This window comes from Phacochoerus africanus, chromosome 16 (assembly GCF_016906955.1).
Source record: "Phacochoerus africanus isolate WHEZ1 chromosome 16, ROS_Pafr_v1, whole genome shotgun sequence".
NCBI classification, from domain to species: Eukaryota; Metazoa; Chordata; class Mammalia; order Artiodactyla; family Suidae; genus Phacochoerus; species Phacochoerus africanus.
The window spans coordinates 8846937-8861977 of NC_062559.1; the positions used below are offsets into that span (position 1 = coordinate 8846937).

The window sequence follows — 15041 nt, forward strand, 5'->3', positions numbered from 1 at the left end:
GGCCATAAAAAAGAACAAAATAATGCCATTTGTAGCAACATGCCTGCAACTAGAGATTAAGAGAAGTCAGTCAGAAAGAGAAAGACAAATACCATATGATATAACTTATATGTGAAATCAAAAATATGGCACAAGCGAATCTATATAAAGAAGAAAAACAGACTCACAGACATAGAGAACAGACTTGTGGTTACCGAAGGGAGGAAGTAGGATGGACTGGGAGTTTGGGGTTAGTAGATGCAAAGTATTCCATCTAGAATGGATAAGCAATGAGGTACAACTGTACAGCACAGAGAACTATATCCAAATCTCTTGTGACCGAGCATAATGGAAGATAACATGACAAAAAGAATGTATATACGTGTATTACTGGGTCACTTTGCTGTACAACATTGTAGATCAGCTGTACTTTAATTTAAAACATATTTTAAATTAGTTAATGTATGTAAAACCCTTACAAGAGTACCAGCCATCAAGTTTGGTGATGATTAGTATTAATCTTCCCACCCGGTCAACTTTGCACGTTATTTTCATGGAATCAAGAGAGGGAAAAGAGAGAAGAGATCGTGTGAGAATTCTGTGAGTCTAATACGGAAAATTAATAAAATACAGATTTAGAGAGTTCCCTGGTGGCCTAGTGGTTAAGGACTTGGCATTGTCACTGCTGTGGCTCAGGTTCAATCCTGAGCCCAGGAACTTTTGCATGCCACTGGTATAGCCATAAATAAATAAATAGGAGTTCCCGTCGTGGCTCAGCGGAAACAAATCTGACTAGCATCTGTGAGGACATGGATTCGATCCCTGGCCTCACTCAGTGGGTTAAGGATCCAGTGTTGCTATGGACTGTGGTGTAGGTCGCAGATACAGCTCGGATCCTGCATCACTGTGGCTGTAGTGTACGCTGGCATCTACAGCTCTGATTGGATCCCTAGCCTGGGAACCTCCATATGCTGTGGGTGTGGCCCTAAAAATAAATAAACAAAGAAATAAAATACAGATTTAGATTTGACCATAAACTAAAACTTTCTGCCAAAGCATTCAAGTAGCAAAGTTTCTTCAAGTGTAGAGTAACATACTTAAACTTAAGCCCAAGTTATCATGTCTAATTACCATCATCTGAAACCAAGTATGGGCTGGTTCTTCTTGAGGCTATGGGTTCCAAGTACCCCTGTCCAACAGAACTTTCTCCAATGTGAATGGTCTCTAATCATCCCTCTCTGAAATAATGACCACTAGCCCCTTATGGTATTGAGCACTTGTAATGCGGCCAATGTGACTAAAGCAGTTTTTTTATTTTTACTTCTTTTAAGTTTACATGGCTGCTTGTAGCTAGCAGCCACCCTGTGGGCAGCACTGCTCCAGGGCATTGGAGCTCAGCAGCTCCTGGACTTGGCCCTGGCCCGTTCCCCAGCTGCTGATCTGCTCCTCCCCCTCACCCCAACAATCAACACTCACAAGGCCAAACTGCCGTTTCACACCTCCGTGGCTGTGCATATGCTGGCCTCTTTGCCTGAAATGCCCTTCTTCCTCATCCACCTCTAAACGTCATGAAAATCGTGTTCAAATTTCATTTCCTCAGGGCGACTCTCCCTAACTCCCTCCCGCCTGACTTCATCCCACAACCTTACACCACCTCCTCTGTGTTTCTCTGCATGTCTCTGTCACTCTCATTATTCCATGCTTGTCCCTTATTCTCTGCGATACTAACAAACTATGGGGATTCTAGGGACCAGATCTTATTCTCCTTTCATTCTAGTGATATGTGCCCATCCCATAATATACATGCAATAACTATTAGCTGAGCACATTATTAATTTGTGAATATATGCAATGTTTTATTAAAATAAAATTCAGGACACTGGCCACCACTCCATGATCATAGAAACCATTTAAGTCAAATTCTATGATAAGGCCTATTTTCAAATAATTAAAAATAGTTCTTAGAGTCTCAGTTGAAGGTCTACTTATTTTCAAACCAAATCAATATAACATTTATGTACTAACCAAAGAATATTAATGTTCCCAGAAATAAAATTCTACCTGTAGCTGCTCTTCCTAAGGGTCTAGAAGGCTCTTGGATTTCAGAAACTGATCCTGTCACTGATCTGTCCCCAGTGCTCACAATGACTCACTAGGGAGACAAGGATGAGGTTGAAAGGCAAGATGACAAGAGGCCTTGATTACAGACATACCTGGGAATTCAAGGGTTACTGATCCTTGCTACACCCCCCCATCCAAACGCCACCTCCAAGAAGGGAATAATTAAAATCTTATCTAATGTGAAAAGCAATAATTGTGGGTGATATGTGTCTGTTCAGTCATATGTTATCCAAAAATGTATTGTTTTACTCTTATTCTTTAGCAAATCTTTTGCTCAAGAAATCGTCCTTGTTAAATTATGTAGCATCTGTTGCAATATTAACCTGCCCTGAGAGGCACACTGGTTCTTTTTTTTTTTTTTAAATCACGATTTTCTTACTAATCCTTTATTTGAATTCCTACACAGTGTTCCTACAACTAGAATAAGATCTTGACGGATATATTTCTGTGAACCTAATTTGTATGAGTTATTTCCCAAGTACCAAGCATCTGGTGAATGTATTTTTACAAACGGTTATCTTTCCTGCCCTCCAGGAACTTATGGTTCAATAAGACAAACAAATAAGTACACGGTGACCGGAAATGCCTTCTTATGGGTACAGTCATGTCAGCAGAGCACTGAAGAAATGGATTTCAGAAGTAACAGGGATCTAACTTATCTTCAAATCAGATATAGATTTGACTTTCTTATTAATTATGCGGTTTTATTATAAAATGCACAAACAGCACTTTCTAATGTAATGAACATTGATTTAACAAATGATTGAGTTCTCTAGGGCTATATGATCATTTAGATAAATCTCTAATTTTCCCATAATATTGACATATTTTAAACAGTCTTTTCTCTGCCTTCCCTTTCCCCCTGCCCAACACGTGTCCAGAATTTTATTCTAAGATGTTTCAAAAGCCTAAGATATCTTTCTTAATGAATACCATGAGATAAATATCTTTCCCTAAGATGTCCTATATTTAAAAAAATCTTTTTTTAACGTCCGTCTAAAATTTGTGTACAGAGGAAGAACATTAAGTCGAGATTATATCCTATAAGCTGTTGGAATTGCTGGTGAATTCTACTAATACAAGATGCACCTATTTCCAAAATGTGCCCATCACTGCTTAGAAAAAGCAGAACTGGCTTTCAAAGATTATGTTTTGAGATTAAAAATGAAGATAGTAACCTTACATCTCTCAAGATTTGTAAGGCTGGCAAGCCATCTATCTCAATAATACCTAACAAGAATGTCAAATGGACAGAAACGGCCATGGTAAGCAGGTGCTTGCAGCTGACAGTGATTGCTGTATTTTGGGTGATGGGGAATAGCATTTCCATTAGTTCAAGTGAAATACAATGCCCTGCCAAGTCTAGGTATCAGTGTATTCAATCCCCCTGCTGTGCTGCACCCATTTTCTGTTGCTTCAATTAAAAATCAGTCAATACAAAGTCAAAATGTTGCACATTCTTCCCCTATTCCTTTCCCTGTCACTGTGTTTCCAGCTTCACCGGAAGAACATGTCACCATGGCAACCAATCCCTCTGGTGCACAGACCAAGTCACCCTTTCTAGCAGATTGCCAAGCAGAGCAATACGGAAGCAAAGCTCTCAAGTGAACCACCAGAAGCCATGAATTCCATTCCCCTTTTTCTAAGTGGGGTTGAACAATACCAGACAGAAGGATGCCGGTCTTGTTCCAGGAGACATTCAAGGAAGAAAATTCAAGAATGTTCTTCAGTAAGTCCTACAAGTATTTATCAGTCAACATTAACAGGAATTCTTTCTCACACTTCAGCTAACTTCCTACCATTCCAATTTTAATGAAAGCAGAAAATGATGGATAAAATAATGTTTTATGAATCTGAGAATCTGAACACTGTTACAAAGTCACGTATTGTTAAAAAACTATTCTGCTTACTCCAAATCCAAACCCAGGTTGCTCTCTTCTGGAATTCTCCAGCATCCCGTACAGCTCGACAAAGTTGTAGAGCTCCCAAATGGGTCACTCTGCTCTAATAAGAATCTAACCATAAAGCAGTTGTGATGTTTGTAATAATAACACACTCTTAACTAAATCAGCTAAAATCCCTAGTCATTCTACAGAAGCTACAAAACAAACATTAAGATGGATTCTCTTTCTGACCTACCTCACCTAAATCTGAATGGCCATACCCACTGTTTGTCTTTTTTAAGCAATTGACCTTTTTTTCAAATTAATGATTTTTTTCTGATCCATTTCAGCATTTTTATAAATCAAAGAACATCAATTCTCACCAACAAAATTTTAAAACAGCAGCAACCAGAAAATTGCTCTTTATCTTGGCCGCAAAGACTCTGCAGATTACAACATCGTTCCCACCTTGGTATCATTACTTAATAGTTGAAGAAAATGAAAGGGGAGAGGGGAAGAAGACCCTCAGAATTGCACCACATCTTCTAGGATGCAGCTACCATCAACACATCTTCCAGGATGCATGTTCCCATCTTCAGAACAATGTTAATATACATCCAAACAATCTTCCAGTGGGCTGATGGAACAAGATGGTCCCCAAAGTATAAATCATGCAAGATTTACAAACTGCATCAGATGAGCAGACTTTTAAAAATGTATGTGAGCATATTAAAATATCAAATACATTTCAAACCATTAGCAAAGGCAGTCTGTTTTCTGTTTTGGTATACTCTGGGTGTTTTTTATACAAATCTTCTGAAAAGAGTGGGGTTTTTTTTTCCCCTGAAGTGCCCACTTTGGTCTTACTGGAAGGACTGCTTTTTGTGTGCTTATTAGATCTTGTTCATATTCAATGTGTATAAATACTTTTGTCAACCATTTTTTCAAAAAGAGAAATCAAGAACTGTGGTGTGATGCTACAGGTCCGTAGGTTTTGAGCTGCAATAGGGCAGGGGCTGTGACTGATTGATGTTTACATGACCAATGCCCGCCCCAAGCCTGGGATAGCACTTAGCAAATGTTTCTGGCATGAATAAGGCCTTCTCTGTTTCCCCCCATTTCCCTTGATGAATCAGTTCAACGTCTAAAACAAAGGTTAAAACTAGGATTTTGTCTACCTCAACATATCACTCCTAAAGGGATTCCACTGCTAGCAACACAACGCTATAGACCCCCCTCTTTTTCAGAGACTACTGGAGCGTTTTCCGGGGTAAAAACCATGGACCCTGAGGATCCACTGGACTCCCACCAGACAAATGCCAAGACAAGAGGCAGTGTAGACAGAAGGAAGCCTCCATTACCAGCTATTAGGAGCCAAGATCTGGCCACTCCGAGGCTCAGCCGAGCCTGGATAACCTGCCCTGCTGAAATCAAGAGACCTGATAGACTGCGGCCGGGGCAAAGGGAGGAGAGGGCGGCCGGGCCTAGAGGCGCCGGGCTCTCCGCAGCGCCACGCCTCGCCTCTAGCGCTTACCTTTCCGAATAAGGGCCGCGATCTCGGGGTCGAAGCCGTGCCGGTGGCACTTCCTCCAGAGGCCCATGTTGGTGGAGTTGTACTGTCGGCTGCACTCGTCAGCTGGGCTCATGGCGAAGAGCTGCCGGCGATTCCGGGCTCGGAGGAGTTTGCCCTCCCAGCGGTCCAGGCGCGACCGGCTGGCCCGGAGCGGCAAGTTGTTGTTGTTGTTGTAAATGAAGCCAGGGTCTACCCGGCGGGTGTTGAAGGCCTTGCACCTGTCCCTGTGCTTCCTGGCGTCCGTCTCGTACCAGTGGTCTGAGCAGATGGCCACGGCCAGCATGCCGAGGGCGCAGAGCGCAAGCGAGAGACCGGTGTAGAGCAGTAACCTTCCGGCAGCCATGCCTCCGCTTCGCGGCTACACCATGGGCATGATCCGCCGCAGCTTCGCCTTCCTTCTGCGCGCCCGGAACAAAGCGGCGGGCGGCCGAGCCAAGGAGGGGAGGGGGGCAGAAGGGGGACTCGCGCGGCGGCGCCCCCTCGGCCCCCGCCTCCTGGTGCGCAGCCCGGGGACTGCGGGGATGGGGGCGGGCAGCCTAAAAAGTTCTGATTCGGAGAGGCTCCAGCGAGCCCCTGGGCATTCTCCGGAGCAGGTGCTGCCTCAGGCGGTGGAGAGCCAGGCACGGCCGCCTCCCGCCCCTTCCCTGCCCGGCAGGAAGCTGCCGCTCCGAACCCGCCGCGTCGGCACGCAGCCCGGCTTCTGGCGCCGCTGCCCTCGGGCCAGAAACTAAACACCAAGTGCCCTCTGCTGCGGTGGGACTCCTAGACTCCCTTTGTGTGCAGGGTGGAGACAGCAACCACTCGCTTGTCTTTCTTATGGGTGGGTTGGGGGGGTCTTTCAGGAGGAGCTGCTCGGCGACAGGATGAACTGAAACACCCGCTATGCGGCCGGCCAGTGAAGGAAACCTCCAGATGCCAAGACCAGCTGCCCTGAGTCCCGCCTGGGTCTCCCTCTCAGAGACTCTCCCCCTTCCGGTCTGCAAGAGAAGAAATATTCTTCCTCTCTGAGCCGGGTCTTTTAAAAATCTCTGTCCTCTGGTCACCAGAAGGTCCCTTGCTCCGTCTGCCCAGCGCGCTGCGCTCAGAGGCGGGCTGCCAGTGGGCGCACGGTCTCGGCCGACCTTTCTCCACGAGCTCCCGGGTCGTCTGCCTCCGACTTCGCCATTCAGACGGCCCCTCTGGCCGACGGTGCAGTCACCGGGACGGCGGTACCGGACGAACCTTGGCTGGGGTTTTTCGGCGACTGGGCGGCAGCCGGCGGGCGCGAGAGGCTGGCTGCGCCGAGGAAGGCGCACCCGGCAGGGCGCGCAGCTCGCGGCGCGCGGAGCTCGGCGCACGGCACCTTCAACACCATGGACAGGTCGCGCGATCCCGGCGCCCTGCCCGCCCAGCAGCCAGCCCCTAGGGCGTCACGCCGCCTTCCCCAGTGCCATCTTCTTCCTGGAGTGTCCACCCCGGCCACCTTCAGAGCCGCCTCTCCCGCGACGCCTCTGCTTCACTTCATCTGGCTCCCAGGTAACCCCAGGAACATGCTGCCCGTGTGCCGCAAGTGCCCAGAAAAACAGCGGCTCCGGCCCTTCAAAGCAATCCGCCCCTTCTCCTGCCACCTGAGCCCCGTTACTCTAGCTAGTACCCCGTCTGATCTGCCCAACTGGGGTCAGCCGCTCTCAGATTGCACCATTTTCTTCGCAGCCCACCCAGGGGCTGAGATGGTGGCTCACTCGGCAGCGTGCAGAGAATCCCGTCCCAGCCTTGGCGGTCCACGATCAGGCTCCCGGCGCGGTGGTCGCTGAGGTGAACAGGGTGAGGGTGGGGGAGGGAGGCTGGGTCGCTCGGCTTCCCCTCCCTGCCTCTTCCTCTAGCTGCGGCGGCCCCGGGGCCTCGCGGGCTCGGCCAGTGCCGGGGAGCGAGAGCCCAGGCTGCGTCCGGGGGGCTTGGGAAATCGCATCTCCCGGGTGCGAGAGCCGGAGGAAGCAGCTGCTGAGCCCGCTCGCTCGCTCGGGCGCCGGGCGCTGCAGCCTTGGCTAAAACCCACAGACGAGAACACGGAGCGCGCAGCCAAAAGCTAGTGATGTCATCCGTGCAACGTGAGCCTCATCTCTTATTTTTCTAGCATCCTTAAAGATAAAGTGCACCATTTCCCGGGCACAAAATATCTAAGCCTTATTCTTTGACCAGGCAAGTCAATGGTGTCTAGATAGGTATGTGCCCAACCACATCCATATTTATGCACATATACATATATGTAGTATGTAGCATGTTTACATGCATTATTATAAATTTAGGGATGTTGTCTCCATCGCCTGTTCATCTCTTTTCAGTAGTGGAAAATTCTCTTAAATATTCCACAGTCCTTTGAAGAAAAGATTGCTTATTGCAGAGCCGGCATCAAAGAGGTGGAGGAAGTTCCCCACGTCCCCAGTTTCAGTAGTTGGTGTTCTGGATTGTATTTGATCTTTGTTTTCCCCAGAAAGCCACAGGCGCTATCTTACTAGCCACAGGCGTTTCCACACGAGGCTGAACTCGTCGGTGGGGTTGTCACCGGCAGCCCTGGTCCAGCCCCATGCCAGCGCCAGACGCCCGGACACACACCCACCTCCACCCACCTCTACCTCCCTCCTCAGCAGGAAAAGAAAAAAGAAAATTGACTGATCCTTTCCAGACAAGAGGAATAGAATTTTCATTGAGAGGGGAGGCGGGTGCTTCATAGACATTTTGAAAACGCCCGGGGCCTTGCGCTCTGAGAAGGGGAAGGGGGGTTAAATGAAACCTCTGTGCGAGATCCGTCCTTATCCCGGCGGCGGCTGGATTTAGGCTCTGCGAGGGCTCTGGAAGACACTGACGGTGGACCCCAGACCTTGAGTGAGCAGGCCCCAAGCGAGCCCCGCTTCATCCCCCCCACACACACCGCCCCGCTCACGTGAGACGGCGCCGCAAGGGCCGGGAGCCCCTCCCAGCCTGAAAACCTGGGTTCTTCATTCTAATGCTCACCCCTCGTTTTCACCCAGTTCCAAAGCCGAGGGCCCCACACTGCCGGGTAAAGAGCTGCCCTGGGGGGGAAAAAAAAAGAGAGAGAGAGAGGGTCCGTCTCCCTGCTTTGCACAGCGGGGCCTGCGAGCCAAAATGAGCGCACCTCCACCATATTCTTTTTGTCTTTTTTCCTCCTTCCTGCATTTTGAAAATCGCTAACGAGGCGTTTCAGTGCCATCTAGTGGGGGAGGGGCGTGCCTCGCTTTCCGTCCCCGATGCTGCAATGGGACCTGCTGAAGGTTCCCCGGAGCCCGAGAATGTCTGCTCGGTTCTTGCGTGCCTGGCTGGTCGCGAGCTGGAGGCATGTCCCCTTTGCCAGATCCGGCCCCAGGTGGCCTAGGACGATGTGGCAGAGCTAAGCGACTGTGGCCACGATGTCTTTCACCTTTCTTTCTACCCTCCTCTTACCTGCTCTCCCTCCCTTAATTGCGAAAAATCAGAAACAAGCGCAGGCACTTCGCACCCGTGCAGACAATGTCTTAAACCTCGGGAGCTCTTTTCTCTCTCTGGTAAAACCCAGGGCACTTTTAGGTTAGCAGTATGCCTGCCTTTGACAGTAGGGAGGAGGCAGAAAGGTGAAATGACATCCACAAGGTCACTCCGGAAGTTGGGGCACAGCCAGCAGTAGAGCCTCTGTCTCTGGATTCCCAACTCTCCCCACCCCTGAGAACCAGCTGAAAGAGGTGCCTCCCAGGCCTTTGGCAGCCCTGGCAGCTGCCATTGACACTGACAGTAAAGGTTCATGCTCATTTTTTCCTTATAGTTCTTCTCTCTTCCATTATTTCATCCTTTCTTGCTCTTGCTTTTTCACTTTTTCTCCTGGCCGGGGCCTTAAGCCTGCTTCCAGTGATGTGCCCTCCCACGTGGTCCTCCGCAGCAGTCCTGCCGCCAGAAGGGACCCAAACGCACACTCATCGCCTTTTCTGAATACCATTAGAATTGTACTTTGAAATGTTCCTCCTTCAAGACATCCCCCCCAAACCCTGCGAAAGACACTGATTTGAGGCCTCTTCTGAAATGCAATGTTCTTAGACAGCCCTAAAGAGTTTGAGGGTGAACCTGGTTTGTGGGGCTAGAAAAACAGTGGATTCTTCCTCTAGACTATATGACTTCATGATTTTCTTTTCTTAAACAGATGATCTACATTTCTTCCCTCTGTCTTCTTCCCATTCCTTCCACCCTGTTAGCTACAGCATCAGAGTCTCTGTATTTGCAACCTAACCCTTCCCATTCTCACCTAAGCTGTCCCAAGATCATAAAAGCTCAAAATTGGAAGGGACTTGAGAGCTATCCACACAAAAATGCATGAATCTCTTCTACAACAGTTCCCCAAAAGTGACGTAGCAGCTTCTGCTAGCACATTTGCAGTGATGGGGGAGGAGGAAGGGAGACTCACCCTCTGGGAAAGCACTCTGTTCCACTACTAGATGGTGTAAGTGGTTAGACCCCAAAAGTTCCTTATACTGCGTCCTATCATAGGTCCCTGTAACACTAGCCTTCGAGCAGCCCACAAACACCTGATCACTCTTCCAAATAATGGTCTTTCTCATGCTTGACGTCAGCCATCATATTCTCTCTAAGCCCTCTGCCCTCCGGGCTAAATATTCTTTGTTTCCTCCTTGCCCTTGCTCCAGCTGGGTTTCTGGTACCTCCTGAATGTTGCTGCTTCTTGCATCCAACAGTGCTCCTTAATCTAGTAGTTATGTCAACTGATGAAGAAGAAAACTGGTCAGCCAATTTTTCACGTGACCCATGTAGAGTCCTAATGATCCTTACCTCCTCTTCCAGGAGCCTACAAGTCATCCCTTTGAAATGCTATCCTAGGATCTTGCCCTGAGATGACATTAAGATCACTGATGTGCAGTTTGTGAAATCTACATTTTTTGAAATTTGGAATTTCATTTCTGTGCACGCAAACACACACACCTTTTTTTAAGTTCACATTATCCAAGCTTTCTCCAAGGTCAACATTAGAGATTCAGAGATATCCTTAAAAATCCTCTGTTTCCTGGGGTACGGTTCACCCAGAGCAGACAGATGCTCTCCTACAATTTCCTCACCCACTGTGAACAGTCTTCGGTTGTCATATTTGCTCTAGCCTATATGCCACCTTCAATCCAAAAATCACTCTCCTTGACATTGTCAATTGAAAGCGAGATAAAAGTTGATGAGGTGTGCTTTCTCTCAGATGTCCATCAATAGTACATCATTGCCCAGAGAAAAAGCCCTCTACATAGTCTTACTTCTATTTTCCTAATTAACATTGCACAACTTGGACATTATTTAAAACCCAAAAGTTATCTTCCACTTTAGCCCTCCTGACAAGTTCCGCAAGTCTGACTTGCTAGTATTTATGCATGAATTTATGTAACCTGCCTTCCCTATGAAGACCTTCTTCCTAGAACTACCATATGATCCAACAATCCCACTCCTGCTGCTTCTCTCAGGAAAAAACAATAATTTGAAAAGATATATGCATCCCAATGTTCACTGCAGCACTATTTACAGTAGCCAAGATAAGGAAGTTACCTAAATGCCCATTGACAGAAGAATGGATAGAGAAGATGTGGTACATATATACAATGGAATATTACTCAACCATAAAAAAGAAGAAAATAATGCCATTTGCTGCAGCAAGGGTAAACCTAGAAATTATCATACTCAGTGAAGTTAGACAGTGAAAGACAAACATTATATGATATAACTTACATGTGGAATCTTAAAAAAGGATACAAATGAACTTATTTGCACAACAGAAACAGACTCACAGACTTTGAAAAATTTATGGCTACCCAAAGGGGCAGGTTGGCGGGGGTTGTGGACTGGGGCTTTGGGATTGTCATACACACACTGAGGCATGTGGAATCACTGGCCAACGGGGACCTGCTACATAGCACAGAGAACTCCACCCAATATTCTGTGATAATCTATGTAGGAAAAGAATCCAAAAGAGAATGGATGGGTGAAAAAAAATTTTTTAAGAGAATGGATGTGTGTATGTGCATAACCAAATCACTTTGTTGTGGAGCAGAAATTATCAAGCCTTGTAAATCAACTACACTTCCATAAACTTTAAAAAACAAAAAAAAGTAAATTTAAAAAAAAAAAAAAGATCTTCTTCCTAAATCTCACCTCATCATTGTCACATCAGCATGCTTACCTACCTTCCTTTCTTCTTTACTAGAATCATTATGACAAAAGGCTATCTTTGTCTCATCCCTGGTATCTGAGTACTCTTCTTGCTTTTATTTTCTTCTTCCTTTACCACCCTATCATATTAATCTTCTTAAATTTTACAGTCCTTTACTTAAAATTCTGCAGTGATTTCATCGCACCTGTACAGTAAAGCTCAAACTCTGTTCTCCCACATAAAGCGCCACAATGGCTTCAGCCAGTTTTTCTAAAGCTGACCATCACACTACCTTAGGCATACCCTCTGCTCTAGCCCAGCAGCCCTCTAAACAGGTTTTGAACAGCCCCATATCGGCATCCTTCCTCCTGCCCAAAAAATATTTAACTACTCTGCTTTGGAAATTTCTTACAATTACAGGTGCTTCATATCAATAGGTCAAATAAATATCACTTGATCATCCCACTAGAAGCTGAAAAGACAGCCAATCAAACCTAACAAACATTCCTGATATTTAAAATTCTTCCTATACTAGGAAGAGTTTAAAATGAATAAGATCATCTCTTGCATAAAGAAACATTTCAAACCTGTGGGACTAAAACAGATAACACAACAGGAAAATGGGCAAATGTTAGAAAATGACAATCTCCAGAAGAAATCAAATAGGAAATTAACATATGGGGGAAAACCTCAATCTCATGAGTAATCAAGGAATACAATTTTTTAAATACTTCCTTTCAACCATCAAATCGGGCCGGGGGTGGGGGGAAATCACATATCTATTAATGTCCAGTGTTGCCCAGAGCAAAAAGAAACGTGCTCCCATGCATGGCTGGTGGGAAAGTAAAGTGATGCCGCCACTCTGGAGGGCAATTTGGAGGAGCTGTCAAGACGAAAAATACAGGTTTGTTATGACCGAGCAGATGCACTTCTAGATATTTAGCCACTTGCACGACAGACAGAATGTCTCTGGTATACTACCTGTGTCCGTTTCCTAGGGCTTCTGCGACAAAGTGTCACAAACTGGGTATCTTGAAACATCAGAAATGTACGGTCGCATAGTCCTAGAGGCTAGAATTTCAAAATCCAGGTGTTGGAGGGACCATGCTCCCTCTGAAACCTGTAGGGGAGGATCCTCCCTTGTGTCTTCTAGCCTCCGCTGTCTGCTGGCAGTTCTTGACATTTCGCAGCTTATAGATGCTTCACTCCGATCTCTACATGTGTCAGCACATGACCATTTTCTCTCACACCATCCTTTCCTCTGTCTCCAAATTTCTCTCCTCTTATAATACCTCTTATTGGATTAAGAGCCTACCCTACTCCAGCATAAACAAATATTACTTAACTAACTACATCTACAATGACTTTCTTTCTTTCTTTCTTTCTTTTTAAAGGGCTGCACCCTCAGACGTTCCCAGGGGTCAAATCAGAGCTACAGCTGCCAGCCTACACCACAGCCACGGCCACACGGGATCTGAGCTGAGTCTTCAACCTACACCACAGCTCACAGCAATGCCAGATCCTTAACCCACTGAGCAAGGCCAGGGATTGAACCCACAACCTCATGGTTCCTAGTCAGATTCATTAACCACTGAGCCACAACGGGAACTCCTCTTTCTTTTTTTTTCCTTTTTTTTTTTTTCCTTTTTAGGGCCACACCTGCAGCATATGGAAGTTCCCATGCTAGGGGTCGAATTGGAGCTGCTGCTGCCAGCCTATGCCACAGCCACAGCAACACCAGATCCGAGCCACATCTGTGATCTACTCCACAGCTTGCAGCACCACCGAATCCTTAACCCACTGAGCGAGGCCAGGAATCAAACCTACATCCTCACGGACACTGTCAGGTTCTTAACCCACTGGGCCACAACGGGAACTCCCCAAGTGTTTTTGACAACTGGTTTTGATTCACTGTACTTTCTAGATAGTTTTTTTTTTTTATTAATCTAAACTCGAAGGAACTGAAAGAGTAACACTTCTATTGGAAGTGTAAATAAAATTCTTAAACTAATAAATACATTTGGAATTTTCCATGTTACGTTCAAGCACTGTAACGATCATATATAACAAATCATTGTTATGCAAAAAATACTATAGTAATTTTACCATATAAACCATTATCACATACAACGTGATTTTTTCTATCTCATAAAGTAATATCAAGATCCACACAATATTTATTAAGTTCTTCTTTCAAATATTTCAATGAGGAGTTCCCGTTGTGGTGCAGTGGTTAACAAATCCAACTAGGAACCGTGAGGTTGCAGGTTCAATCCCTGCCCTTGCTCAGTGGGTTGAAGATCCGGCATTGCCGTGAGCTGTGGTGTAGGTGGAACACACAGCTCGGATCCCGCCTTGCTGTGGCTGTGGTGTAGGCCAGTAGCTACAGCTCCGATTCGACCCCTAGCGTGGGAACCTCCATATGCCGCGGGAGCAGCCCAAGAAATGGCAAAAAGACCAAAAAATATATATATATTTCAATGAAATATTTGAATTCAATTTCAATTTCTAGAATGAAGAAAACCAAAAATCACAGTACATGGCTTAATTTGTTCACAGCTCTCTATAAGAACATAACTTGGAGTTCCCTTCGTGGCTCAGTGGTTAATGAATCCGACTAGGATCCATGAGGATGTGAGTTTGATCCCTGGCCTCACTCAGTGGGTCGGGAATCTGGCGTTGCCATGAGCTGTGGTGTAGGCTGCAGACACAGCTCAGATCTGGCATTGCTGTGGCTGTGGTGTAGGCCACCAGGTGTAGCTCTGATTCGACCCCTAGCCTGGGAAGCTCCATGTGCTGTGGATGCAGCCCTGAAAAGAAAAAAAAAAATCATAACTTGATCAATAATGATTGGAAAATAGTTACTACAGATATTACTTTGGGATTAATTACACACAAATCTTCTTTAAAGTCATAAAACCACTTGCATTTCCTTGTTTTAATTTCCCTATATTTTACTGGAATATCGGTTTTGGTTTTACATACAGTTTATTCCTATTTAGAAAACATGTTCATTTATTTTTTTGTCTTTCTTTTTTTTAATTTCTTTATATATATTTTTTTTCTGCTGCACAGCATGGTGACCCAGTTATACATACATGCATACACTATTTTTTCTTACATTATGTGTTCCATCATAATGGACTAGACAGAGTTCCCAGTGCTACACAGCAGGATCCCATTGCTAATCCATTAAAATTTAAAAATAGGGCGTTCCTGTCATGGCTCAGCAGTACGGAACCTAACTAGTATCCATGAGGACGTGGGTTCGATCCCTGGCCCTCCTCAGTGGGTTAAGGATCAGGCGTTGCCCTGAGCTGTAGTG

The 15041-nt window shown here is 45.9% G+C and overlaps 1 protein-coding gene across 1 annotated transcript in view; it reads right to left on the reverse strand.

Moving 5' to 3' along the window:
- TMEM178B (transmembrane protein 178B) overlaps positions 1–6265 on the reverse strand; it is a 393873-nt gene extending 387608 nt beyond the window's left edge. Inside the window, exon 1 of the mRNA XM_047763276.1 lies at positions 5518–6265. Coding sequence (XP_047619232.1) covers positions 5518–5899 — 382 coding nt within the window. The 5' untranslated portion in view covers positions 5900–6265. The remainder of the gene's footprint in view (positions 1–5517) is intronic.
- Between the last annotated feature and the right edge of the window lie 8776 nt (positions 6266–15041).